The sequence below is a fragment of the Amblyomma mixtum genome, chromosome 10 (assembly GCF_055824585.1).
Source record: "Amblyomma mixtum isolate Tamu chromosome 10, ASM5582458v1, whole genome shotgun sequence".
Classification (NCBI taxonomy): Eukaryota; Metazoa; Arthropoda; class Arachnida; order Ixodida; family Ixodidae; genus Amblyomma; species Amblyomma mixtum.
Genome location: NC_143021.1, coordinates 159,961,120 through 159,987,741, shown reverse-complemented (window position 1 = coordinate 159,987,741; position 26,622 = coordinate 159,961,120). Strand labels below are relative to the sequence as shown.

The 26,622-nt window shown below is 48.5% G+C and overlaps 1 protein-coding gene across 17 annotated transcripts in view; it reads left to right on the top strand.

Annotated features, from left to right (window-relative positions):
* LOC149327517 (uncharacterized) overlaps positions 1 to 26,622 on the top strand; it is a 212,192-nt gene that overhangs the window by 130,691 nt on the left and 54,879 nt on the right. For all 17 annotated transcript variants that reach the window (XM_089563169.1, XM_089563165.1, XM_089563171.1 and 14 more), the window contains one exon: positions 1,967 to 2,077. In XM_089563169.1, coding sequence (XP_089419295.1) covers positions 1,967 to 2,077 — 111 coding nt within the window. The remainder of the gene's footprint in view (positions 1 to 1,966; positions 2,078 to 26,622) is intronic.

The window sequence follows — 26,622 nt, the reverse complement described above, 5'->3', positions numbered from 1 at the left end:
CCGCTTCGCATTGAGGTAAATTCATGCAACCGGGGTTCATGTTTATAGCAGTGCCCACTTTTAACCTACGGTTGTGTGGACAGCAGCTGGCTGCCAAACCGTAGAAGCCACAAGGCCGGATGTTCTCTTTTGTGCTTCAGCTCTAGCGGTTTCTAATATCGTTCCCTGTTGTAGTTTCCGTCGACTTTAACAAGCTATTCCTAAGGCATTCATTTCGACTAGGAACGTGATCTGTTGTTTTCATGAGCTGTTTTGACGCACTGCCCCAGCATAAGTAGTTTTGGTTCGTTTTTCAACGCACTTTGAAAACGAAGTGATCTTGACATGTATCGATATATACTACAGCACACTATTTAGCGATGTTACTTTCACTGAAAAATGGAGCCTTTATATGCCAAAAAAATTGGAAAAATCAAATACAGGTAATGTCAGCACCGCGAGGTTAAACTGCCATTCACTTAACACATCCTGATGTGAGGAATTGAGACTAATGGAGGAAAATAGACGAAATGTTCGAAGCAATGAATGTGTTTACAGCTGTCGAGCATGCATTAGTATAGCCTGCAACTGTTTTATAATCGATTTTCAGAAGGTAAAATAATTGCTCCCGCCAGCTATCAATACTCAAGAGAGCACGTTGTTCGGTGAGTCGGTCGTACATACTTGCACTAAAAAGACACGGACGAGAAGGGACATGGACTTGCCCCCGTCTATCTCCTTTCTCGTCCGTGCCTTTTTAGCGCAATTCTCTTCTTTAAGTATGCTATCAATATGCTGTGACTGAGATTTAACGCAGCACACTGGCTGTGAGTTACTCCGTGCCCGAGGGCTCCGGATTAATTTTGAACACCTGCGGTAACATCGCCCGTGACAAGCCGTTTTCGCCATGGCCTAGTGATTTGGTCGTCCGGCTCGGCTGCGGGAGGTGGCAGGTTCGAAACCCAGCGTCGGATGCCCACCGTATGGGTACAGGCTGGCCCCGACCTGGCGATAGGTTTGTTCAGGGGGTGCAGTCCTGGGAGAGGCTTCGTAGGCCCCGCTATGCCCTTCGGGAACGTACACTGTTTCGAACAGCCACCTGAAAATGTGTGTCGATATATGTTACTGTGCTGTCTCGTGATTGTCTCTGTGCAGTGTAAGTGTGAACCCTTCTCATGGGTGATTCCCAAGCCATCAATGGCGGATAGAAGCGAATTCATTCGCTTACACTTACACGTCACAGAGACAACCACGAGACGGCACAGTACGATGCATCGAGTCACCTTTGCAGGTGGCTGTTCGAAACAGGGTACGTCCCCGATGGGCACAGCGGGATCTACGGAGCCTCCCCCAGGACAGCTCCTCCTGAACAAACCGGTCGCCATGTCGGGGGGAGCCTGTACTCATACGGTGGGTATCCGACGGTGGGTTTCGAACCTGCCACCTCCCGCAGCCGAGGCGGACGGCCAAGCAACTATAAGCCACGGCTGCGGGTTCCCCTGCGTTCAAATATAGGCGCCCGGAAAGAGATTTTTTCCCGTCCCCTTAGGACTTTGACATCAAGGCGCGCAGCAAACGACGAGGACAAAGACGATAAAAGCACAGAAAAGCGCTTGTGCCTTTTCTCGCTTTCGTTCCCGTCGTTTTGTGCGCGTTTCTTTTTTTGTCAACAATGGATTACCAAATGGCGAACACCCACACCGTATTAAGCACTTAGAATTCGCAGCTGAGCAGCGGGGCAAACGGCAGGTCAAAATTAGTTATAATCATCAGTGTCGGTTTAAGGGTAGACAGGATGAGCTCTCGGCGGCGTGGGGACTTTCAGCCAGTACGGCGCGCACAGGAGGCGCTTGCTTCACTCTTGCGCGACCTGCTTGGGGAAACCGTGCAGCGCCTAGCAGCCGTATTAGCGGCCTCACTGCTCGAGAGTGCTACATGTACACTTTTCTCTCCTTCATATGGTGGTGTGTGTTCGTGGCTCTCACAGGCGCAGCTTGAGCTGCTGCAGGAGACCCACGACGCGGAGTTGCAGGCTGCGCTATCTCAGCAGCGCAAACGTCTGGTGGCCCAGGCGCTGCGGTACCTTAAGGAGAGACAGGTAAGAAAGATTTGCTGGCGTTCCGCGCTAGAGCAAACTCTGTCCACAGGCTCAGGGTGTGTGCGCTTTCTTGTCTGAGTGATGAGTCGCGTATTTTGCAGTGCATGCTACATCAGCCATCAGTAGCGAATCCTACCCGGTAGTTCACAACAGCAACACAGTTAACGGCCTAACTTTTAGAGCTCGCAGTGCAACACAAGCAGAAGAGGTCGCGATTGCTCTCGCGGCCTCACATTCCAATTCAAAATACATAATCACCGACTCGCGAGGGGCCTGTCGGAACGTCGAACAAGGCTGCACTCCCTTCCTAGCCTATCGAATATATCAAAATTGCATACGGGATACGGACCCCGCACACCGTTACCTCATATGGGCCCCTGCTCATCAGGGGTTGGTAGGAAACGAGGCAGCAGACGCAGCCGCCCGCGCGCTCTCTCACCGGGCTGTTTTCTCCTCCCCATCCGATCAGGAACCCGATTTTAATCCGGTCTATACATTCAAAGATATTACAGCATATTATCAAAATTGTCATCGCCTTTACCCTAGCCCATGTAAAGGCCTGCAGAAGGCGGATGAGCGGCTCCTTCTCCGCCTTCTCACCAATACTTTGCTGTGCCCGGCAGCGCTAAAACATTTTGACCCCTCCTTTAGCGGCAGCTGCCCACACTGTAGTGCAGTGTCTTCTGACACCTATCACATGGTGTGGGCCTGCCCCTCCAACCCCGCTATTCCCCCCATCCCCAACCCAACCCGGGAGGACTGGGAGGCGACCCTGCTCGGCTGCCACGACTTACAGGCCCAACAAGCCTTAGTCGGGCGCGCCCGGGCGGCGGCAACCGCCACTGGGGTCCCATACTAGGGACCTCCACCTAGTGTTTGTAAGGATCGGTCCCTTACGGGCTGATCCAAACATACCTCCAGTTCATTCGAAATAAATGTTTTCACCACCACCACCCGTTGCTAAGCTTCTCCCCTTGCTCTCGCCAGCTATACTGCCTATGCTTGCAAGGTTTTTCGCCTGGGTGACGCGGAACTGCGCTGCGTGCGGCGCCGGGTGGTGTTGAAGCCGCAAACTTTATTTGGCGACTCTTCTATGTAGAGCAGCTTCCAGTGCGGAGCGGGTGGTCTGAGAGGTGTCAGCGAAATTGCAGTGCTATTACGCAACATAGGGAGCTTCTGCTGGAACTTTGATAAGGACAAGCAGCGTTTTACGATGCAACCATCCTTAGCATGCATCGAAGCCCCAGATTTAGCGTTTATTCCAGAGCCACACTAGAGTGCGTCTCCGTCAAGTACCGCACATTCCCGATAAAGGTTTCCTACCGGTCTAAACGCCCCTTGGTGGGGTTTTTGAGGAAAGGAAATGGCGCATTATCTCTGTTTCACATATCTCGGCAGACAGCTGAACCGCGCCATAAGGGAAGGACGGAAGCTTGGAGTGAAAGAAGAGAGAAAGAGGTGCCGTAGTGCAGCTCTCCGGAAAAAAACTGGCAGTGGCTACGTATGCTACGTGTGCCAGGGAAGGCGAGCGCAACGACGAGGCAAGCGGTGTTGTGCAATCTCTGGCTCTTCCTGACCATAGTGCATATCGGATAAATGTTGTGACCACGTGCACAGCGACCTCGAGGGCCTTGCAATGGTAGCCGGGCTACAGCGCGTCACCGGGTCGCCGCAGCAACGCGATCATCTCAGCAGCTCTCGCATGGGCCAAGAGACGCTGGTTGAGCTGAGTGTAACAAGCGACCAGTGCGGTGGACCTTGTGCAATGAGTTAAAGGTGTCCGTTGGAGCGATGACTTTTTAAAATCTTTATTCGGCCCGCCAGACACGCTCTGCTGCCGAACACAGCACATCAGAGCCATCGCGCTTGAATACGCTGCCGTTTTGCGGCATCGCTTAGAACAATGAAACGGGAGGAAAGGTTCTGCCACGGAATCTGAGTTGCTGAAACTTTTTCATCATCCTGTGTTTGCCGCTTGCAGCTTGAAATACATGTAGGCACTGCCTGGTTAGGGGCAATCCCCCTGTGGGTGTGTGCCATTTTACGGAACCAACAACTAAGAGCAGCGCTAAACATGAGAACTGCGTTTTTAATAAGAAATATGTTCATGTACCTGCATATAATCCCAAAATCAAGAAAAATTTAAGAATGTAGCGCGTGCAAATGCCCGTCCACTAATTATTGCCCAGACATGGGCCAGCCTTTCTCAACAAAGATACTTTCCAAGCGTAATCGGCATAACCCATTGAACTTGCCGCAGCTTCTTTCCATTTGCACGGATCGCGAAGTACACATGAGTAGATAGAGGCTAGCAGTGGTAAGTACACAGTGCACCTTGAAAAATACTGACATGTGTCGGTGTTGTCATCCTTGAACTTCTATTCACTTTTCAGTATCTCGAGTCTGGTTGTTGACATTTTTGAGAGCTTGTGTGGGTATATTAAAGTGTTCCATTTCGTTACCTATCTCACTCTCTTAGACCGAATAAGAACCCCTACCGCAGTTTTCGCGTTGCTGCCAAGATGGAATAACACAAGGTCGCAACTTTGACAACTAATGTTTCCATCCCCGCGCGGCCTCTATACTCGAGCAGCGGCAGTAGGCGATTGGACAGCAATTCAGAATGCGCCGCGTCGGCCTCTCTGTCACATAGTTAACATATGGTCTCGCTTTTGTAAAGAATAATAGGTTTATCGGCGGCAAGGTTTGCTTTCATTGTGAAAAAATAGCAACGCCACCTCGGAAGCGCAAGTAAAGCTCTACTTACAGTCTTTGTCAAAAGTTCACAGGTGAAGAGTTTTGGTTCTAAGCTACATTTTAGGTCTCTCGTTACAGCCGCAGAAGCCCTACCTTTCGGGGAGGAGAGGTCGTCTTCTCAGCAGCAAGAAATTTAGAACGCTGGCGATGCGCAATGCGACACAGGATGGCTCACAAGCGAAAACTTCGGGTGGAATACTTCTAAGGGCGTAATTCTTTGCAGAGAAAACATGGCTTTGGGAAATGTCCAGTGTCTTTCTGGTTGGGAAAACTTTTTTTAGGGCTAGTTGGTAAGCCATACTTTCAGAGGTTCCAGTCCAAAAAACGGCAACGGACAAGGACGAACAAGGACGACACGGACAGTGGCGCTGGATTGGCGGTGTGCTGCCTTTTCGGGTGATCATGCTGTTCGAAAACACTCATCGTGCTTTTGTCTCTGGCAGTGCATTCGTCCTCCAGTGCTCTAAATCGACAACCTCTCAGAAATTGGCGGAAAATGAAGCCTGGAATAAGCACAAGACGACCAAAAATGAGCCGGAATAGCTCAGCGTTCTTCCTCCGTGCTCTCCCCCAAGTGTGCCGTAAATGAGGATATAAAGTTCTAGAATTAAGAAATTCACCCATCAGCAACCCTTGTTAAAATTTTTGGGAACTTCTTGATGGCGTAGTATGAGGAGTTGAATTGTTTCTACAGATATACCGAACACAGCACATGTGTTATCATCTTCGTTGAATTTTTTTCTGTTGGTGTGCTTTCTAAGACACCCTGATCTAGCTTCAAAGCTTAGGGCTCTGCCTCTTGATTTATCATAGAAAAATTCTTTACTTATCTGCCTTTTCCGGTATTGATATAGTTCTACAATATGCTTCTTTTCCATTGAATTGATCCAATCTTCAACTTCCGCGTTTTTAACCTCTCGTTTAATGCTCTTTCTTTATCCGTCCTCGTGTCCGGCATATTTACTGGTTAGTTTCTTAATTCTCTTCCGCCAATGTGAATCAACGCTCTTTCTGCATAAGTATTTAAATACCTTAGCTTCATACCTGTTATCGGCCAATTTCCTCAGGCGTTCTTCGTATAGTATTTTAGTCTGAGCTCCCCGTGCTTCGAACGTTGCCCCGCCCATATCCCCTGGTACTGCCTCGTTTGTGGTTTTGCCGTGGGCACCTAGTGCTAATCTTCCAACAGCTCTCTGATTTACGTCTAATCTCGACTGAACTTCTGCCCTTCAGTACAGAACCGCGTTGCCGACATGAAGCCCCGGCACCATTATTCCTTTCCAAATACTTCTTAGTACTTCATATTTGTTGTACCCCCATAATTGCCTGTGCTTCATTATCGGGGCGTCTCTTCGCCCTTTTGCCCTAAGAGGGTGTTCATGTTTTTTCTTGTATATCTGCCCTTCGTTTAGCCATATGCCGAGGTTTTGTATTCGGCCACTCTGGGTATTTCGCGGCCTTGTATTGCAAGCACCTGATCAGTTGTATCGCTGAAAATAATAACACCTGACTTAGTTGAGCTAAAACTGAAACCTAGAGCGTCTCCTTCGTCTCTACAACAATTAACCAAAGTTTGCGAATCTTCCTGGCTATCTGCTAAGAGTACAATATCGTCCGCATACATTCAACCCGGGAGCCGCTCCTCAACTACATTTCCGTGTAATCTGTACGACAGATTATAACCTAGATTACTTTCTTGTAGCCTTCTTTTCATATTTATCACATAAAAAATAAAACAGCAGCGGTGATAGAGAACAATCTTGCCTTAATCCTTTGTGCATCCCCACAGTTGTGGTACTTTTGTTCCCTTCCCATGTAATTTCAACTTTAGTGTCTCGGTAGGTTACCAATAGAAAATCAGTTACCTCATAACCGGTACCTTCATCTTTTATTATGTTCCCCAGGAGTTCCCTGTTCGCGTTGCCGTATGCACCGCTTCTGTCCAGAAAGGCTAAATTTGGAAGTCTGTTTTCCGCATTAGCTATTTCTATGCATTGGGTAAGCACGAGCAGGCTATCATCTAAGCGCCTACCCCTTCTGAACCCATTCTGAAGTTCTCCTAGTTCCTATTACCCTCTACCCATGACTGCATTTTTAATTTTACCGCCTGCATTGTCAGCCAGTAAATAGCAGATGTTATCATAATCGGTCGGAAGGATTCTATGGTCATCTTATCTCCTTTCTCTTCAAAAATCAAATTCATTTTACTCTGTCTCCAGCTGTGTGGAATTTGCTTATTTGTTATGAGTGACGTAATATAGTTCGCGACATTGTCTCCCTGTAAGCATTTTCCCTCAGCATGTTTAGTCTGTTCCTGCTTTCTGTGATTTGTTTTACCCAACCAGCTTATATGGTTCCAAAATTTTCCTGGCCCCCCCTTAATTTGCGCCACAATCTTCAGCCAGCCATTGATCCAAGCACTGCTTTATTTTAACCTGGACGAGGACCTGAACTTATTCTTTCTTTTGTCGGTAAGATTCCCATTTTCGGCCTATTTCCTCTTCAGATAACAGCGCCCTCTTTGCTTCTGTGTGTTCCTTTGAAGCCGCCCGTCGTTGTTGGATGGCCTCCCTAATTTCCATAATCCACCAGCTTCGCGGATTACTCTTTCCTCTCCAGCGGTTTACTCCTTTCACTTGTTTCATTTTTGTAGCGCTGAGTTGTGCTAACTGATTATAATCGCACTTTTCCACGGGGCGTTTCTCGATTGCTTATTCTATTTCGGCTGATATTAGCGCTATTTGTTCATCGTTTCATTCTGCGTTGCCTTTTTGACTTTGCTGCATTTCTCTTTTGACTTGGGTTCCCATCTGTAGACTAATACGTTTGATCACTTCCTAGGCTGTATTTCCCCTCTCGTCTATTTGCATAATTGCGAGCTTGCTATAGATTCCCTGCGACGTCAGACAGTAGTCAATGGTTGCCTGCCTGTTACGGGATTCCCACGTGATTTGTCCCTGACATTTAGTTTCTCTGTTGATAATAGCTAGGTTGTGCCGCTCCCAGAAATATAGCACTAACTTCCCGTTACAATCTGTGGATCCATCCAAATCATTGATGTGGCCATTCATGTCTCCAAGCAAAATAATATCCACACCGTCTTCAATCTGCTTTATATCGTCATTGAGGCACTTAACTAGATCCTTGTTTTGTTTGGCTGCATTTTTCCCCGGTCCCTAAATAAACTGCCCTTAGCCATGTCCTTTTGCCAACAATTGTACCGGGTACCCAGACATGTTTTTTGCAAGTTGATGTTATTTTTATCCAATTTGTTTCTTAATGTATCAGCATACCTACTACTCCTCCCTTTAACAGTACCTTTTGCTGGGCTAGTTGGTGTGACATTGTGTTCAGGAAAGAAAAAACAGCGTTAAATTCTACACAAACCACACAGACAGACGGACAGGACGGGCGCTGACTCCAACTAAGTTTATTGAAAGCCACATGTAGCATATATATAGCCCGAAGAAGGTGAACGCATGCGCATTTCCCACATGGCAACAACACCCACACACACACGGACGATAACTTCTCATAATCGCGTATTTTTTAACAATCTGTGCTCACTTCCCCGTAGGGAGATAGAAGTGGTGCTGACGCACATGCCACCCCTCTCTGTGATAAAAAAGGCTTCTGCCAGTTCGCGAGCTAATCTATCCTTACTTCTGGTTAGAATTTTAATCTCTTCAAGTCGTGGTGCACAGTGCTTTTTATTTTCATCAATGCAAGAGCGGCAATGGGCGGGAAGGTTTTCGATCGAATCCGATGCGTTCCCTAAGGACCTTCTAGGTTCCCGGGCACGCTCGTTGACGCAGCGTCCGGTGTGACCGACGTACACTTTGCCACATGTAAGGGGGATCTCGTAGACCACTCCCGTGGCATACCTTACGTAGGGCTTTGAGTGCTTCTTCCCACACCCAGATGTGGCTTTCGCACCGCTGATAATCTTGGGGGACATCTTGGCCAAATTTGCAGGGGGCGGAGAAGACCATGGGGACTCCGTACTTGTTGCCAACTCGTTTTAAATTGTGGGACACCTTGTGCTTATACGCTATCACCACTGGTTTGACTTCACCGAAAGGTTCTCTCCTCCGTTGCCCCTTTGGCTTGCCCTTAAGTTTCTGCAGCAATGCCTCGGTTACGGCAGCCAAGGCGTCAGCACCACTTCTATCTCCCTACGAAGAAGTGAGCACAGATTGTTAAAAAACACTCGATTATAAAAAATACGCGATTATGAGAAGTTATCGTCCGTGTGTGTGTGTGGGTGTTGTTGCCATGTGGGAAATGCGCATGCGTTCACATTCTTCTGGCTATATACCGTATTGTGCGTTTTTATCATAAAGACTTTCAAAAATTTTCCCGCCTCAACCGCTCGCTCGTTTGCGGTGAAACTGCGCACAGAGCTTGCGCAATACGGTAACTTTTGTATCGTAACAAGTTTTACAACGGTACTTACTTGGTTGAGCCGTGCATGATGCGAAATCGTAGTTGTCTGCGTAGAGATCGTCGAACCAAAACCCGCAGACGCCGTTTTTTCGCTGAAGGGCGGCAGTGGCGACATCTGTTTTCAGCAGTGAAAAGCGTCACGACAAGGCGCCGCGGCGATTTTGCAAATAATATCATCTCAAAGGTAAAGACTCGTTAAATCAGGTGTTCTGATAATTTTTTTCACTCAGTTGGCCGAAAAAACGGCATATTCAAACGGCACGCGTACAGCGTAGGCACGCGCTTCATGCAACGCTCACCTCGGCTACCTCGACGCCTTGTCGTGACGCTTTTCACTGCTGAAAACAGATGGCGCCACTGCCGCCCTTCAGCGAAAAAACGGCGTCTGCGGGTTTTGGTTCGACGATCTCTACGCAGACAACTACGATTTCGCATCATGCACGGCGCAACTAAGTAAGTACCGTTGTAAAACTTGCTACGATACAAAAGTTACCGTATTGCGCAATCTCTGTGCGCAGTTTCACCGCAAACAAGCGAGCGGTTGAGGCGGGAAAATTTTTGAAAGTCTTTATGATAAAAACGCACAATACGGTATATGCTACATGTGGCTTTCAATAAACTTAGTTGGAGTCAGCGCCCGTCCTGTCCGTCTTTCTGTGTGGTTTGTGTAGAATTTAGCGCTGTTTTTTCTTTCCTGAACACAATACTCCTCCCTTCTCCGTTATTTTTCTGTAGCACCCCTTCCAGATATAGCGATGGATTAAAGGTGGATCTTATAGATCCCTCAGATGTGTCTCGCATAGGTCGTACACACCTACTTGTTCGTCCTTTAACGGCTGTTCTATTTCTAGCCATTTCATTCTCTTTCTAATCCCTTGAATGCTAATGTAACTGATCCTGGCTTAAATTTCTTTTTCGTAGTTTTCTTTCTGGGCCTCCTAGTAGCCACTTTCTTGGGCCCAGCCGCAATTGCTACATTTACTACTTCGCTTCTACCTACCCCTACGCCCTGAGCCACCATGATCCCCCTAAAAAAGCTATGGCTCGGCCTGCCAGGCGCCAGCCAATCGCTGCTCTATGTACTTACCCTAGTAGCACAGTATGTTACTGCAACGTTGCAACAACATTGCCAATGTTGTACTATGTTGCGCTAACATTCTTCAACATTAGATAATGTTGCTGCAATGTTACCAAGCAACATGCTGATAACGTTGCCCTAAAGTGGTCTTTTCACATTGCAGCAATATTGTCAAATGATGAATAAATGTTGAACCACATACGATGGCATTGATATAACATTCATGCTATAGGTTAATTGTCTGCCCTCTCGGGCTATTTCTGAAGCCCAAATAGAAAAGCCGGTACCAAATCACTTCTACTCACCATGACAATATTAATTTATTTATTTATTAATTTTTACTTCGAGGGCAAGTTTGCATGTGGTGTGTATGCAAATGGTGAGCAGTCCAAGTGTACTTGCACTCTGTGACACTAATGTAGAAAGATATATTTCTATCTAAAATATTTTTAATGAGCTGGAAGTACTTTGTTTTTCAATTAAACATGCAGACAAAATTAGAACTGTCGAAGAAATTTAGTTCTGGTTTCACTGACGCCCCGCAGTCTAATGGCCATGGAGATTACTATCACAAATCCAAATCGCGGCCGCGCCGAGAGCCAATCCTGCGATGCGCGCTCATCGGAGAACATGCGTTGCGTGTCAGCGGCAGTCGTGGCAAGATATTCACGTTTTTTGTTCCTCTAGTACAGTTTTTCTTGCGGTCGCCGTGCCCGCGCTGCTGTGTTTCGTTGTGGTTTCACTGGAATTCAGCTGAAACAACAAATGCTTGCCCAGAGGATGACCTCAATGGTGAGTGATTTCTAGACTTCCGTTGTTATGCTGTGACTTGTGTTGGTTCTTCGTGATAGTTTGATAAAGTGTTACATTCGTTGTATCATGAAGAGAATGAAGTGTTCGCTAAGCGAAGTGTCCATTCAGCAACGACGCCGAAGAACAGCAGAGGCTGTTCACGACGAACTAGAAAACTGTTTTGCTGTTGTTAGGCTTGATAATGGTCATGGCAGCAGATTGTATGCAAGATGAGCAGAACAGTATCAAGATGCCTTTTCATCGCATAATATTATTTTATCCTCTTTATCAGCGCCAGGCGAGGACGCAGTTGAAAGCCGCAGTTCTCACTTGTCGGATTTTAGCACCGCTGGCAGCATCTCTGACATAGAAAGGGCAACATAGGAGTTGTCGCGGATTTCTGACAATGAGGAGTTGGTGGTTTATGAAGATAGGATGACACTTGAGTCTGGTGCTGCTACTCAATGTCTAGAGCACGACTTGCGCGTGTGGGCAATTAATAGCTTGCTTCTCACCTGCATTCCCTGCTTAAAGTGCTGAAGCCATACCATCCAGATTTACCCACGGATGCTAGAAAATTACTAAAGACGCAGAGGCATACCGATCCAGCAGTGATGACCGATGGTCATTACCACTACTTTGGAATGTTTCGTTCTCTGGAAGAACATGTGCATGTTCCTTAACGTCTGCACTTTGTGCGAGGGCATTACACCAGTTCTCATGCATTCTACTGGAAGATAGCATAAATCCAGCGGCATTTTAGGCAAGGAACCAGAATTTATGCTTTCACTCGAAACTGACGCTGCTGCATTATACTAGTATTTGCCCTCTCATTCCCAATCAGATGTATACCCTTATAACCAACATTTATGAGACTGTGCAGCGATTTGCGCCAAGGGTAAGAAAAGTGAAATATTCATTGGCATTCAATCATCCTTCATCTTCATCAGCCAGACTATACCCACTGCAGGGCGACAGCCTCTCCCATATTCCCCAAATTAGTCCTTTCCTGTGCTAGCTGCATCCACTTGACCCCTGCACCCATCATCAGTTTGTGATCTAGCTTATGTAGCCCAGGAAGAATCGGCCGTTAGCAACTTTGCCTTTCAAATTGTGCACAGCAGTGAGACTGAAAAAGACTATAGGCTGGGCCTGCCCTCTTCGCTCGGTTTACTTTGTCGGCCACCTGCCATGGCACAATTGAGGGAAGACAAAGGGAGTGATGTGCAACCACCTCCAGCCGGCTACGCCTTCATCTACAAACGCCCTTGTGGTTTTAAGCAATTGAATGGTCGTCCCCATGGATGACATCAGTATGTCCGCTTGTAAGGCAAGATTCAAGCGAGACAGCAGCACTGGCCATTGCTGTGAGGTGCGGGAATGGGAATTTTTGTTTGTAAATTATTTGCTCGCTTTGGAGGAATTTTAGGTGGCATGAATAGTCGATGTCTTTTAAGTAATGAATGCATTCTTTAGCCACTTTCAGAACAATTTGTTGCTCAGGCTGTTAAAATATGCTCGCGGTGCCAGGGAAGGGCATTTTTTTTTCACTATTTTGGTTTGAGCCAAGTGACTGGACATAAGTTCTTTAAACAGAGCTGTCCAATGTCTGTGTTCCTTGAGGAGTGTAGAAGATTTGTTATTAGACGTGTATGCTTATATTAATAAATTTTTGGTTCTTTTTTTTTTTGCAGGGATGCAGCTTCGCTTGTGACATCATGAATTAGAAGAGACCATCATCGTGAGCAGCTGGAGGCTACCAGAAGACAAGCATATTTTAGGCGTGCTAAATTGTTCAAGCAAATGTTGACAGTACTTTAAATTTGTAGTTTTCCAGTGCAACGGTGCATGACCAAAGAAGGGAAGAAGGATACTTGCAGAAAACAGCGCAGCAACAGGGACAAGAGAGAAGATGAGACACGTGCTGACTAGCAACTGAAGGTTTACTGAAAAGGAACGCATAAAACATACTCTCTTCACAACCAAGAATGCGCATGAACTGCGCGAATAACACTGATAACCTGTCAACTTCAGTCATGGTGGTCAGGATACAATAGTTCACAATCATGAACAAGGACGGACAGTCGTTCATGACTGTGAACTGTTAAATCTTTACCACCATGACTGAAGTTGATAGCTTATCGGTGTTGTTCGCGCAGCTCATGTGCGCTCTTGGTTGTAAAGTGAGTATATTTTAAGTGTTCCTTTTCAATAAACCTTCAGTTGCTGGTCAGCACCTGTCCCATCTTCTCTCTTGTGCTTGTTGCTGCACTGTTTTCTTCAAGTATGTACCAACTTCCATTTTACTGAAGTTGGGAGGAAGGATAAAACACAGCGCTCGCTGACAACTGGTTATTTAACGGCACAGACACTGCTTAAATGCCCTCAGACCAGCCCAGCAGGAAAAAAACAAACTTATCACACCTTTATCATAAAAACTATGAAAGAAACATCATATCTGCATTATATGATACAATTGAAGTATTGCTCGCACATTGTGAACCAGCTTTTTTAATATGATGTGTCTCAGTCGTTTCACATGTGGTTTGTGGTCTGCTTCTGCTAAGGATCTTAGCACTTGAAAATCTCTGTACAATCACTGCAGTGCTTGACAAGTTTGGAACCTGTCCTCATTCTTTAGATCTCTTGCATGCAGATTGCATTTACGGGCCTTTAGCATTTTGCCTCCATCGAAATGCAACCACCGCGGCCAGGATAGAACCCGTGTCTTAACAGACCAACAGCCGAGCACCATAACCACTGAACCACCGCGGCGGCTCATGTATCTGTGTGTGTGTGTTCCGTAGGGCAGGAAAACTATGCACTTAAATCAGTGATGTTAAACAGCCCAACAACTAACTCTGCTGTTCATAATACCTCTGCTCCTTGTTTCTGAATGGCCAACTAGGTTGAACTGCTACTTTGTTTTTGTTGCAATTTCGTGCACTAAATGAATGTGTTATATTTGGGAAATACAAAGTCCAGGTGGTGCATGTTTTCAAGGTGTGCTATTGTTGTGTAAATAGTTTACTCAAGTGTTTTGTATTTATAACATGCCAGTTGAGAGGTGTCTGCACGTTTTCATGCTATGGTAATGTCCCTAGTAACTGTTTAAAACATTAGCTCTGGTTCTTGTTCCCGAGTAGCTCACATGTGTACTGTTTTTTTTTAGATTTGTTGCAAGTTTCTTTATGAAGTAAATAAATAAATCATATCTCTGAAAATGTAAGCCCACGTGTTGCATTTTTCAAGCTATGCCAATGTGTTTGTTTAAATGTTGAGTGTATTATAAGTCTGCTTCCTTTTTCGAAATTATATTTCTGTCTATTTAAATAAATCAGTCTAATTGTCAGAATAACCATGTCATGGAATCTTGTTGCATCTAAACGATAGGAGCACTGATAGAGAGCTAATGAATGTAACATTTAAGGATTTATTTAGAGTAAGCGGTCTGGAAAGTATGGAAAAACAATGTGTTGTGCAGTGCAGTCTTGTATTTGTATTCTATAGCAAGCACCGCATTACTGTGTAGCAAGGAGTTATGCTCAATTGCTCATTCTTGTGACCTTAAGCTGCTGTAACCATTCTGGTATGATGATGCCACTGTACACAGTTTAGTCTTTGAAGAGACCACTTTATTGAGCAGCAGCCATTATTGGTCGCTGAAATATTTCAGTAATTTAGAATGCTGTCTGAATGTTTCTGAAACATTATGACAGCATTGCAGCAATATTGTAGTAACATTGTCGTGGGAATGTTGCATGTGTGCGAATAAAAAGTTGTATCAACATTAAGAAAATGTTGTCGCAATGTTGCATTAATGTTGTCTCCAGAAGTTGCTTTAACATTGACTGAAAGTTGATGTAACATTGGAGCAATATTGTCTCAACGTTGTCTTATGTATGTTGTGTTAACGTGGCAAAAAGAGGACGCTAGCCACGTTAAGGCAATGTTAGAAGGTAACGTTGTGGCCACACTGAGGCAACAAAGCGTGCTACTAGGGTACCTGCTTATGTCTGCCACCTCAATGCCTTTGTCGAGGCTTAACTTCTTTATCTCTAGTTTAAGATTCACAACGTCGTTGGCAACCTCTCCATTCCTTCCTTGCACCTCCGGCAGTGTGGACATCACGATCTGCGCTTGCTGTGCTATCGCCCTTATGCCGTCAGCTCCCTCAGCTAACATTTGCACTACTTGTGCGGCGTCCCCATTCAGGACATCATTTAGCCCCGCCGCTACCACTACCAAATTACGCTTTGCAACATTCTCGGAAAGTTCACTTTTTGTCTCTCTCAGAACATCGTCCATCGTCCCTCCTGGGAACACCCCGACTGCTACCCGCCTATCACCCTATACACGGTCCAGTATAGATCTTTTGCAGCGCCTCATGTTTTAGTCACCAGCGATAAGAACTAGCGTACTCTCCCCCTCCCTTCTAACTTCCGGATCTCACAGCCTCTTATCAGTGATTGTGACCTCATTCCTTGGGTTTAGCTTGTTCCCCTTCCCTCTATCGCCTCTAGACTTCCTAGCTGCCAGCTGTGCGTAGCTGTTCTTGTCTGAGCATGTTACTTACTTGCTTATCGCTGTCCTTGCCAGTGCAAGCCCCATCCACGTGGTTGCTGCTGGAATGCCCGCCATTGTGGCTTCCAATGGCGATGTCAGCCATTTTTGACTCCAACTGACAAAGCTGTTCTTGAAGTTTGCGCTTCTCTGCCCTCTCTACCTGCAACTCTCTTTCTAGAGCATCCATACGTAGAATTAGATTGCTGTTCGCCTGTTCAGCCCTTTCCAGGCGTGCACCTAATAGGTAGCATTTGCACATAAAATCTGCGCCTTCGGCCTCCTCCACCGATTCTAACCGTATTTCGTTTAATTTCACCGACGCCTCACACTCCTTACATTTAACCTTCAGTAGCTTAACCTTCTCAGCGGCACTCGACTATTGCTACCGCCAAATGCTAAGATAGCTACAGGCTCAAAACAAAGAAAAAAAGCACTTGAAAACACGTGCACAAATAAAATAAAATTCTGCATACCGTAAACTTCGATTGATCACTTAGAAAAGTAATAACTGTCTTTCTAAAAACTTAACGGTCAAATAAGCACTGGAAAACTATAGCTGGCGCCAGAATAGACCCGGCCGATTGTAGGTCATTGAGCTAAATTGTATTCTTTATCCTGACCTTGTCCTAACAGCCTAAATACTAAACACACCCTACTTTCAAAATGATAAAAGAAAGTAATCATCTATTTTTACGTAGTCGCTTCGCTCTCGCAGCCGTTAGTCGGTCCGGTCCTGGTCTCCACGTTTGATCCTAAGAACACCTAAACCTTGCGTCCGCGCAGCACGGCTGTCAACAGTGGATGGATGGATGTATGGACGGCTGGATGGATGGACGGATGGATGGATGGACGGACGGACGGAGGGACGGACGGACGGATGGACGGACGGACGGACGAATGCATGCATGCATGCATGCATGCATGTATGTATGTATGTATGTATGTATGTATGTATGTATGTATGTATGTATGTATGTATGTATGTATGTATGTATGTATGTATGTATGTATGTATGTATGTATGTATGTATGTATGTATGGACGGCTGGATGGATGGACGGATGGATGGATGGATGGATGGATGGATGGACGGACGGACGGACGGACGGAGGGATGCATGCATGCATGCATGCATGCATGTATGTATACATGTATGTATGTATGGACGGCTGGATGGAAGGACGGATGGATGGATGGATGGATGGATGGATGGATGGATGGATGGATGGATGGATGGATGGATGGATGGATGGATGAACGGACGGACGGATGCATGCATGCATGTATGTATGTATGTATGTATGTATGTATGTATGTATGTATGTATGTATGTATGTATGTGTGTATGTATGTATGTATGTATGTATGGACGGCTGGATGGATGGACGGATGGATGGATGGATGGATGGATGGATGGATGGATGGATGGATGGATGGATGGACGGACGGACGGATGGATGGATGGATGGATGGATGGATGAACGGACGGACGGACGGACGGACGGACGGACGGATGGATGGATGGATGGATGGATGGATGGATGGATGGATGGATGGATGGATGGACGGATGGATGGATGGATGGATGGATGGATGGATGGATGGATGGATGGATGGATCGATGGATGGATGGATGGATGGAACGAACGAACGAATGAACGAACGAATGAACGAATGAATGAATGAATGATCGATAGGAGCGCCCCTTTGAAAAAGGGGTGGCGGCATTTGCCACCATGGTCAGCTTTTCTTTCTTTATATTTGTTCAACTGTGTTGTCAATTCTCATTAAGATCACCATCTTCTTTACCTACGCTTTCCTACACTTCTCACGTTATGTCACATCTCTGCTTTTCAGCCACCAAGCCTCCAAACGCTTTTTGCTAACTTCCACTGCAGATTTATTCACATGAGCTTTGTTATCTTTAAACCCTAGGGCATCCGGAAGAATGACTGTGCCTGCATCGACATCCGGTTGCATACCATCACATTTGAGTATGAGGTATTCAATTATTTCCAGAGATCTACCACACACAGCACATGTGTCATCTTCATTACATTTCTTTTTGTAGCAGCGCGTTCTAAGACACCCTGACCTAGCTTCAAAAAGTAGGGCACTGCCTCTTGAGTTATCATACAAATACTGTTTCCTGATCTGCCTTTTCCAGTATCGATATAGTTCTACACTATGTTTCTTTTCTATTAATCCAATTTTTAACTTCCGCGTTTCTAACCTGTCGGTTAATGCTCTGTCTTTCTCCGTCCTCATGACCGGCATACTTACTTGTTAGGTTCCTAGTTTTTTTCCGCCACTGTGAGTCAACGCTCTTTCTGCATAAATATTTAAATACCTTAGCTGCCCACCTGTTATCATCCAATTTCCTCAGGTGTTCTTCATATATTATTTTACTCTGAGCTTCCCGTGCTTGGAACGATGCCCAGCCCATATCCCCTTGTACTGCATCATTTGTGGTTTTGCCGTGGGCACCTGTGCTAATCTTCGAACAGCTCTCTGATTTACGTCTAATCCCGACTGAACTTCTACCCTTCAGCACAGAGCCGCGTTGCTGAACGTAAGCCCCGGCACCATTATTCGTTTCCAAATATCTCTCAGAACTTTATATTTGTTGTACCCCCGTAATGCCCTATGTTTCATTACCCCGGCGTCCCTTCGTCCTTTTGTTCTAAAAGTCTGTTCATGCTTTTCCGTGTATATCTGCCCTTCTTTTAGCCATATCCCGAGGTATTTGTATTCAGCCACTAAAACTGAATATTAGAGCCTCTCCTTCGTCTCCACAACAATCAACCAAAGTTTATAAATCTTTCTGGCTATCTGCTAACTGTACAATATCGTCCGCATACATAATAATAATAATAATAATAATAATAATAATAATAATAATAATAATAATAATAATAATAATATTGCCACGCGCCTAACGCGCCGCGCGGCCTCCGCGCTGAGTCGAAGACGACGACGAAGCGGCGGTGGGCTCTCGTGGCGCGCTGTTCTGTTCTGTGTCGTGGAAGCTGGCTCCATAATTAAAAGAAGGCTACCGGTCTTGGGTTCTTCCCGACGTCTACCTTCACGGCTCCTCTGGTCGTGACAGTGGTGGAGGTGCGGCCGATGCTCCCTACTCCTGAGGACGACTCGACGCGTCCGCCTCTTGTGACCACCCCTGTCCATCGTGCCAGCCGGAGGATCCGCGGCCTGTCCCCCGAGGCCCTTCCTATTGTCAGCGCGCCTTCAACTACCACTCCACTCATGGCGACGCCACTGCCCGCCCTGCCTACGACTGTCCCTGCAGCCAGCCCCACCTATCTCACCCTTCAGACTCCACGCACGCCTAAGCCCTTTCACGGCGACCTGTTTGAAGATGCCGAAGACTGGTTGGCTCACTACGAACGGGTCGCGACCTTTAACTGCTGGGACGACGCTACAAAGCTGCGTAACGTTTACTTCAGCCTTGAAGACTCTGCACGAACGTGGTTCGAGAACCATGAGACTACTTTCTCTACGTGGCCGGACTTTCGACGTCAGCTCCTGAGTACGTACGCCAACAGCGACAGCCGGGAGAGCGCAGAGCGTGCACTGTAATCTCGAATTCAGCTTCCCAATGAGGGTGTTGCCATGTACGTCGATGATGTGAAGCGTCTTTGCCATCGCGCCGATCCGGCCATGCCTGAAGAAAAAAAGCTGCGGCACCTGATGCGCGGCGTAAAAGACCAGCTCTTTTCCGGCCTCGTGCGGAACCCGCCCAACACCGTCGCGGAATTCCTGGCCGACGCCGTGCACATGGAGAAATTGCTGCAGCAAAGATCCCATCAGTACGACCGGCAACTGCGCCAAACGTCGACTCTATCAACGTTGGACCGGTTCGACCATGATCCCAGGACGAATCCGGACTCCCTTCGCGAACTCATCCGTTCCGTGGTCCGCGAGGAGCTGCAGCACCTTCAAGCCACCTTTGCCCCTCGCGTCGATTCCGTCAACAGCGTCATCCGCGAGGAAGTCCGACAGGCACTCAGGGCACAAGACGCTGCTGCTGTGCCGGCGCCGCAACCGACCCCATACGATCTCGCGCCGTGTCCGACTCCTGTCCAGCCAGTCACGTACGCGGACGTCGTGCGCCGCGCGGTCCCATCTCCTGGGCCTTCGCCTTACACCGCACCATTGGTCGCGGTGCACTCTGCCCAGCCGACTCCTTACTGGGCGGATCGGCGCCAGGCACCGCGGAAGACTGACCTCTGGCGCACTCCGGATCAACGCCCGCTCTGCTACCACTGTGGTGAGGCCGGCCATCTCTACCGGCGGTGCCCCTATAGCGAAATGGGACTACGCGGTTTTTCTGTCGACAGCCCCCGTCCACGCCCTGGAGAGCGCCCTCAAGTCATCGCCGAGTATGTCACCCGCCAGCGTAGTTCACCATCTCCTCCGCGCCGCGAGTCGCGATCGCCCTCTCCACGCCGGTCTTCGCCCTCTGGGTCCCGTTTCGCCTCAGGACAACGTAGTTCCTCGAGCCCTCGTCGGGAAAACTAGCTCCGGCGGCCTTTGGAGGCGAGGCCGCCGAACGCCGTTCCGACGCAAAGCTTCCACCGCCGCAGCAACTGAATCGCCCCGACGTCGCACGCCGCATCGCTGCACAGTTTTCCCCGACGCGCCTTTCGTATCGCCGCGATGCCGCAACCCCAATCGCCGACCCGCTTCCGCCGCCGCACCGACCCAATCGCCCCGACGCCGAACGCCGCATCGCCGAAGAGTTTCCCCCAACGCGCCGCTTGAATCGCTCCGACAGCGCAACCCCAGTCGCCGACCAGGTTCCGCCGCCGCACCGACTGAATCCTCCACAACCGCCATCGACGGGCCGTGCTGAAGGCAGGGTCTCCTTGGATATCCCTGTTCTCGTCGACACAAACGAGGTCAGCGCGTTGGTTGATACGGGCGCAGATTACTCTATCCTTAGCGGACGGCTTGCGACGGCCCTGAAAAAAGTGACAACACCCTGGGACGGTCCCGACATACGCACGGCAGGCGGACATCTTGTCGCACCACTCGGCATGTGTGCGGCCCGGGTTACGGTTCGAGGCTGCACATTCGTTGCCACTTTTCTCGTTCTCCGCGAATGTTCTCGCGATGTCATCCTTGGCATCGACTTTCTTCGCGAGCACGGTGCGATCACAGACCTCCCGAACCGCTTGGTGACGTTTTCTACCGCAACGGCCACAGAAGAACCTGCGCACCAGGGTTCTCGGTCCGCCCTGCGAGTTGCCGACGATAACGTTACGGTGCCACCACGTGCCAGCATTCTCACGAGAGTTACCTGCGACGAGCCACATAGGGGACTCCGGGTTGTCGAACCTAATGTCTCCCTCGTACTCACTAAGGGGGTTGCTGTGGCACGGGGCCTTGGATCCTTTCATGACGGTTGTACAGAGGTCCTTGTCACCAACTTCTCCAATGAACATCGACATCTGTTCCGTGACACAGCCATCGCTTACGTCGACCATGTTGAGGAAGTGGCCGAATGCTTTGCTTGTGCGGAGGACACACCTGGAGCTGACGCCGAAGCGGTCACTAGCGTAGACATCAATCCTGGCCTTCCACCCACTGAAAAGAGCCAACTCCAGGACCTCTTGCGGGAGTTTGGTGCGTGTTTCACGTCGTCGTCCAAAGTGCGCCAAACGTCGATAGTTAAAAACCGCATTATCACGCATGAAGGATCCCGACCCATCCATCAGCAGCCCTATCGTGTGTCCCCTCGTGAGCGAGATGCTATTCAAACACAGGTCGAAGAGATGCTCACAGACGGCGTCATCCAACCATCAAGCAGTCCGTGGTCGTCTCCTGTCGTCCTCGTGAAAAAGAAAGACGGGACACTACGGTTCTGCGTCGACTACAGGAAGCTGAACAATGTGACCAAGAAAGACGTGTACCCGCTCCCGCGTATCGACGACTCCCTCGACCGACTTCGTCAAGCCAAGTACTTCTCTTCGGTCGACCTCAGAAGTGGTTATTGGCAGATAGAAGTTGATGAGAGGGACCGTGAGAAAACCGCCTTCATTACACCGGACGGGCTGTATGAATTTCGCGTCCTCTCATTCGGGCTCTGCTGTGCTCCTGCCACGTTCCAAAGAATGATGGACACCGTTCTCACCGGTTTGAAGTGGCAGACCTGTCTTGTTTACCTTGACGATGTCATCATTTTTTCCGCAACGTTCACGGAACATATGCATCGCCTCAAGACTTTCCTCAAAGCCGTTCGATCCGCCAACCTCTCCCTCAAACCAGAAAAATGCCACTTTGGGTTCCCCGAATTGAAGTTCCTCGGGCACGTCATTAGTGCTGACGGAATCCGCGCTGACCCAGAGAAGCTTGCTGCCGTTGCTGCCTTTCCGGTCCCCTCCCACAAAAAAGCAGTCCGACGTTTTCTGGGCCTGTGCTCCTACTATCGCCGCTTCATTAGAAACTTCGCCCAGCTCGCCAGCCCTCTGACGCTCCTAACCCGTGATGACACGTCATTTTCCTGGGGCAACGAACAACAGACTGCCTTCGACGAGTTACGACGCCTACTCCAATCACCGCCCATCCTGGCACATTTCGACGAAGATGCCGATACGGAGGTACACACGGATGCGAGCAACGTCGGTCTTGGCGCCGTTCTAGTTCAGTGGCAAAACGGTGTCGACAAAGTAATTGCCTACGCCAGCCGCGCACTGTCGCGTGCTGAGTTGAACTACTCTACCACGGAAAAAGAATGTTTAGCGGTAGTCTGGGCCGCCGCCAAGTTCCGCCCATACCTCTATGGCAGACCGTTTCGTATCGTCACCGACCACCACTCGCTGTGCTGGCTGAAAAATTTAAAGGACCCTTGCGGGCGCCTAGCACGTTGGGCATTACGCCTGCAGGAATTCGATTTCACCGTCACCTACAAGCCAGGCCGGAAACACACCGACGCTGATACCTTGTCACGCGCTCCCGCCGAACCTCCTCCGCAACACACCACCGACGATGATAGCTTCCTTGGAGCGGTCAGCACATCTGAGCTCGTTTCCAGACAGCGTGCCGACGCCGAGCTCCGTCTGCTCATCGAACATCTCGAAGGTGGGTGCCCTGAAATACCACGAAACCTAGCTCGTGGACTATCGTCGTTCTGCCTGCGGAGAGGGGTGCTTTATAAAAAGAACTCTACTTCAAGTCCGACAACTTACCTGCTCGTCATACCGTCTGATCTGCGGGATGAAGTCCTCCTTGCCTGCCATGATGAACCGACTTCCGGCCACCTTGGAGTTACCCGCACCTTATCCCGAATCCGGCAGAACTATTACTGGCCCAACCTAACTTCAAGTGTCAAGCATTATGTCCGGACATGCCGGCAATGCCAGCGGCGAAAAAAACCCGCGCTCAAGCCTCCTGGACAGCTTCAGTGCATCGAGCCGCCACAAATACCATTCGACAAAGTCGGCATGGACCTTCTGGGGCCATTTCCTCTCTCGTCTTCCGGCCACAAGTGGATCGTAGTCGCCACAGACTACTTGACCCGCTACGCTGAAACGAAGGCCCTTGCGCGAGGTACTGCCGCCGAAGTTGCCCACTTCTTTATGCACGACATCGCGCCCCATCGGCCATCATTACGGACCGAGGCAAGGCGTTTACAGCCCGACTCCTACGTGACATTTTAGCGCTTAGCCATACTGCTCATCGACCAACAACAGCGTATCATCCCCAAACCAATGGTCTAACGGAACGGCTCAACAAAACATTGGCGGACATGATCTCGATGTACGTCGACGTTGAACACAAAACCTGGGATGAGGTCTTGCCGTACGTCACCTTCGCATATAATACCGCGACGCAGGAAACCACACAGTTCACCCCGTTCCGTCTCGTGTATGGCAGAGAGGTCTGCATGATGCTAGACGCCATGCTGCCGTACGGCGACGCAGAGCTTCCCCCTGAAGCTGGCCACTTCGTGGAGCAAGCAGAGCAGGCCCGTCAGCTGGCCCGCTTGCACATCAAGGACCAGCAATCCGCCGATGCCCGACACTATAACCTTCGGCACAGGGACGTGCACTACGAGCCGGGCGACCACGTGTGGGTGTGGACACCAGTGCGCCGCAAGGGATTGTGCGAAAAGCTTTTAAATAGGTATTTTGGCCCGTACAGAGTCCTGCGCCGCCTGAACAGCGTCAACTACGAAGTTGTCCCCCATGGAACTGTGGTCGCCGGCCCTCAGCGTCAACGGCCTGAAATCGTGCATGTAGTGCGCTTAAAGCCGTACTTTTCGCGTGACTGAGCGCTGTGTTCACGCTGTTTCGTACCTTTTCCCCTTACCCCACGTGTGAACTTGACTCTCCCTGCATGTCATCTAGCGCGCACTGTATAGTTCACCTCACCCCCAGTTTTTTTTGTTCCTCCTCCCCTCACTGTACATACCCCATTCCACATCGAGACGATGTTTGCTTTCGCGGGGGGGAATAATGCCACGCGCCTAACGCGCCGCGCGGCCTCCGCGCTGAGTCGAAGACGACGACGAAGCGGCGGTGGGCTCTCGTGGCGCGCTGTTCTGTTCTGTGTCGTGGAAGCTGGCTCCATAATTAAAAGAAGGCTACCGGTCTTGGGTTCTTCCCGACGTCTACCTTCACGGCTCCTCTGGTCGTGACAATATTTATTGCGCCAAATATTTAAAAAAAATGTACAGAAATCCGGCCTGCCAAAGCCTCATAGGGCTTGAGTGGCAGAGCCCGAGAGAGCCCGGGAGCCCGGCAGCCGTCTACCGCCTTCTGGTGGTCAAATACAATGTGTTGATGCTATTCATCCTTCCATTGTTTCGTGAAATCTGTATTTCGTGTTTTGTTAACTTCTCTTGTATCCATCCTGCTTTAACGTCTGCAAAATGGATAGAGCAGCACTTAAATAAATAAAAATAAAAGCAGCCCCCCCCATTAACAAATAGCTTAGAGCCTTTGGTGTGCCTCAAATGATGGTGATGGTTATTTCACAGCGAAGAACACCTCCACAGCTGACGAAGTATCTACGACTTTTACATTGATGGAGTTGTGTTGTTTTGTTGGGTTTAGTTTCGCGTAAGCAGCTAGCGCCAAGCTCAACATTAACGCAGTATGTATGACGTAGGGAGCTCATCAAGCTCCCGCATAAATTTGTTCCTAAAGGGATCAAAATATTGTCACGTAGTGGTGACTGAAGTCCGCCGAACAGGAACACAGCGAGAATGTCTTCGAAACGAAACTCTTTATTCGGGCTGTGTTGCGCCCGCAAAGAACTGAGCGACTCGGCGGCGGCGGCGTAGCAGCAAGCGTGCTCGACAGGTCGTCGAACAGAATGCCCGCCGCTGTCGGCCGTGGTCTTTTTAAAACTGATAGCGAACATTCGAGATAAAGCTTTTAAAGTTACTAGAACATTCTGGCACAAAGTATAATCGGCTCCGCCTGGATGCGATCAATCGAGATAAATCTAGGCCCGTCTTGCGTCACAAACGAAGCGATAAAGCGGCGTTCCCGCAGCCTTGAAGCATAAACAAATAAACACAGGAAACAAGCGCTACAAAGATTCGCGGCATTATGCTGGTGAAACCGATTGTACCTTTCATATTGTCATCTCAGCCCGTTGGGCGTCTGCAGTGTTGGAAGCAAAAGGGAACATTGATCTCTAAAACTGCACAGAGAAACCCTCATCTTGTACGTAATGAGTTTTTGCGCGTTTCGTTAGTGCTCAACCCTGCGTAACAGTTTTTTATACCGTGCACTCGCGCTCTCGATAGGGCCTCTTGGCCTCTTGCCTTATCTCATCGAATGTTTTCCAACGCACTCGTGTCCATTTTCTCTGCAATGGGGCAGCAAAAAAGAGGACATAAAAGCGCGGAGCATATGTACAGCAGCAGAAAACACAAGCTGCGAGCTACTTACGGATGAGAGCCAACCCACAAGGCAAGGCAACAGCGTAAGCGTAGAAACGTGTCCCGACCTAACCTTTGTCAGAGGAGCTAAACAAGCAGAGTGGGAAAACACACAGGAGAACCTAGGCAGCGACCACTATTTAATCAGAGTGGGCATTGAAGCCGAAAGCATCAGAAGGAAAATAGGCAAGGCAAGACTGACAGACTGGGACGCCTTCCGCACCTACTGCAAAAGCATCAAAGGCATCACGTCTTTAGAAGAATGGAGCCAACAACTTAAACAAATAAGAAATACATATACCAAAGAAGTTAACCGCACAGAACAGGCACCAGAGGTAGACAAACGAATCCTCGGCCTATGGGAGGCAAGGAAAAGCCTAACCAAACACTGGAAGAAACAGAAGCTTAACAGGAAACTGAAAAAGAAGATGACAGAAATCACCAAGCGAGCGGAAGAATACGCAACACAACTGGCTAGACAGGGATGGCAACAATTCAGCACAACACTGAATGGCACCCTAGGCACGGCCAGAACGTGGCAAGTACTAAGGAAGCTCATGGACCCATCGAAGAACAAAGCAGAAAGTAACAAATCGATACAAAGACTGATCCACCAATACGAAGGGACGGAGGAGCAGCTAATCCAAGCAGTAAAGAAGAAATGCTACGGAAAAGAACAGGTGAAAGCCTACCAGGGAGAATACCAAGGGAAAGAAAGCTAGGACATGGACAAACCGATAACAAGAGCAGAAGTTATTCAAGCCATCAGGCCAACGACAAAGAAAACGGCAGCGGGGGCGGACAAGATCCAGAACTCGTTGATAAGAAATCTCAGCGATGAAACGGTACAACAGCTCACAAAATACTTATAGAAACTCTGGGAAGAGGGAACGGTTCCGAAAGAGTGGAAGCACGCGGAAGTCGTTATGATACCGAAACCAGGCAAAAAACTGCAGATAGAAAATCTCAGACCTATCTCGCTAACATCGTGTC